The 359-nt window shown below is 54.9% G+C and overlaps 1 protein-coding gene across 1 annotated transcript in view; it reads left to right on the top strand.

The window, feature by feature from the left end:
• The window catches only part of EMH_0057450 (uncharacterized protein), a gene marked incomplete at both ends in the record, with an annotated part of 7,372 nt that overhangs the window by 5,717 nt on the left and 1,296 nt on the right, over nt 1-359 (top strand). Inside the window, one exon of the mRNA XM_013497479.1 lies at nt 1-235. Coding sequence (XP_013352933.1) covers nt 1-235 — 235 coding nt within the window. The remainder of the gene's footprint in view (nt 236-359) is intronic.

Genomic DNA, 359 nt, shown 5'->3' on the forward strand with positions numbered 1-359 from the left:
GCATGTGGCAGTCTCTCTTCATTGCTGCTGACCAAGATGCAGCAGCAGCAGCAGATGTTGCTGCTGCTGCTGACGCTGCTGTGTCTGCACACAAGAGGGAGGTTACTGCTGCCAGCTGTGAGCAGCAGCCAGGACTGCAACACGAACATCAACAGCAGCAACAGCAGCAGCAACAGCAGCAGCAACAGCAGCAGCAGCAGCAGAGAGCTCTCCTCGAGTTGCTGCAGAAAGCAAAGTGAGAATATGCGATGTCTTTTTGCTGCTGCTGAGTTGCTGTATCGATAGCCAATAGACTGGCTCGGTAGCGTGCACATGCTGTGTGTTGCTGCTGTTGCTGCTGTGCTGCTGCTGCTGCTGCT

This window comes from Eimeria mitis, genomic scaffold (assembly GCF_000499745.2).
Source record: "Eimeria mitis Houghton genomic scaffold, Emh_scaff2700, whole genome shotgun sequence".
NCBI lineage: Eukaryota > Apicomplexa > Conoidasida > Eucoccidiorida > Eimeriidae > Eimeria > Eimeria mitis.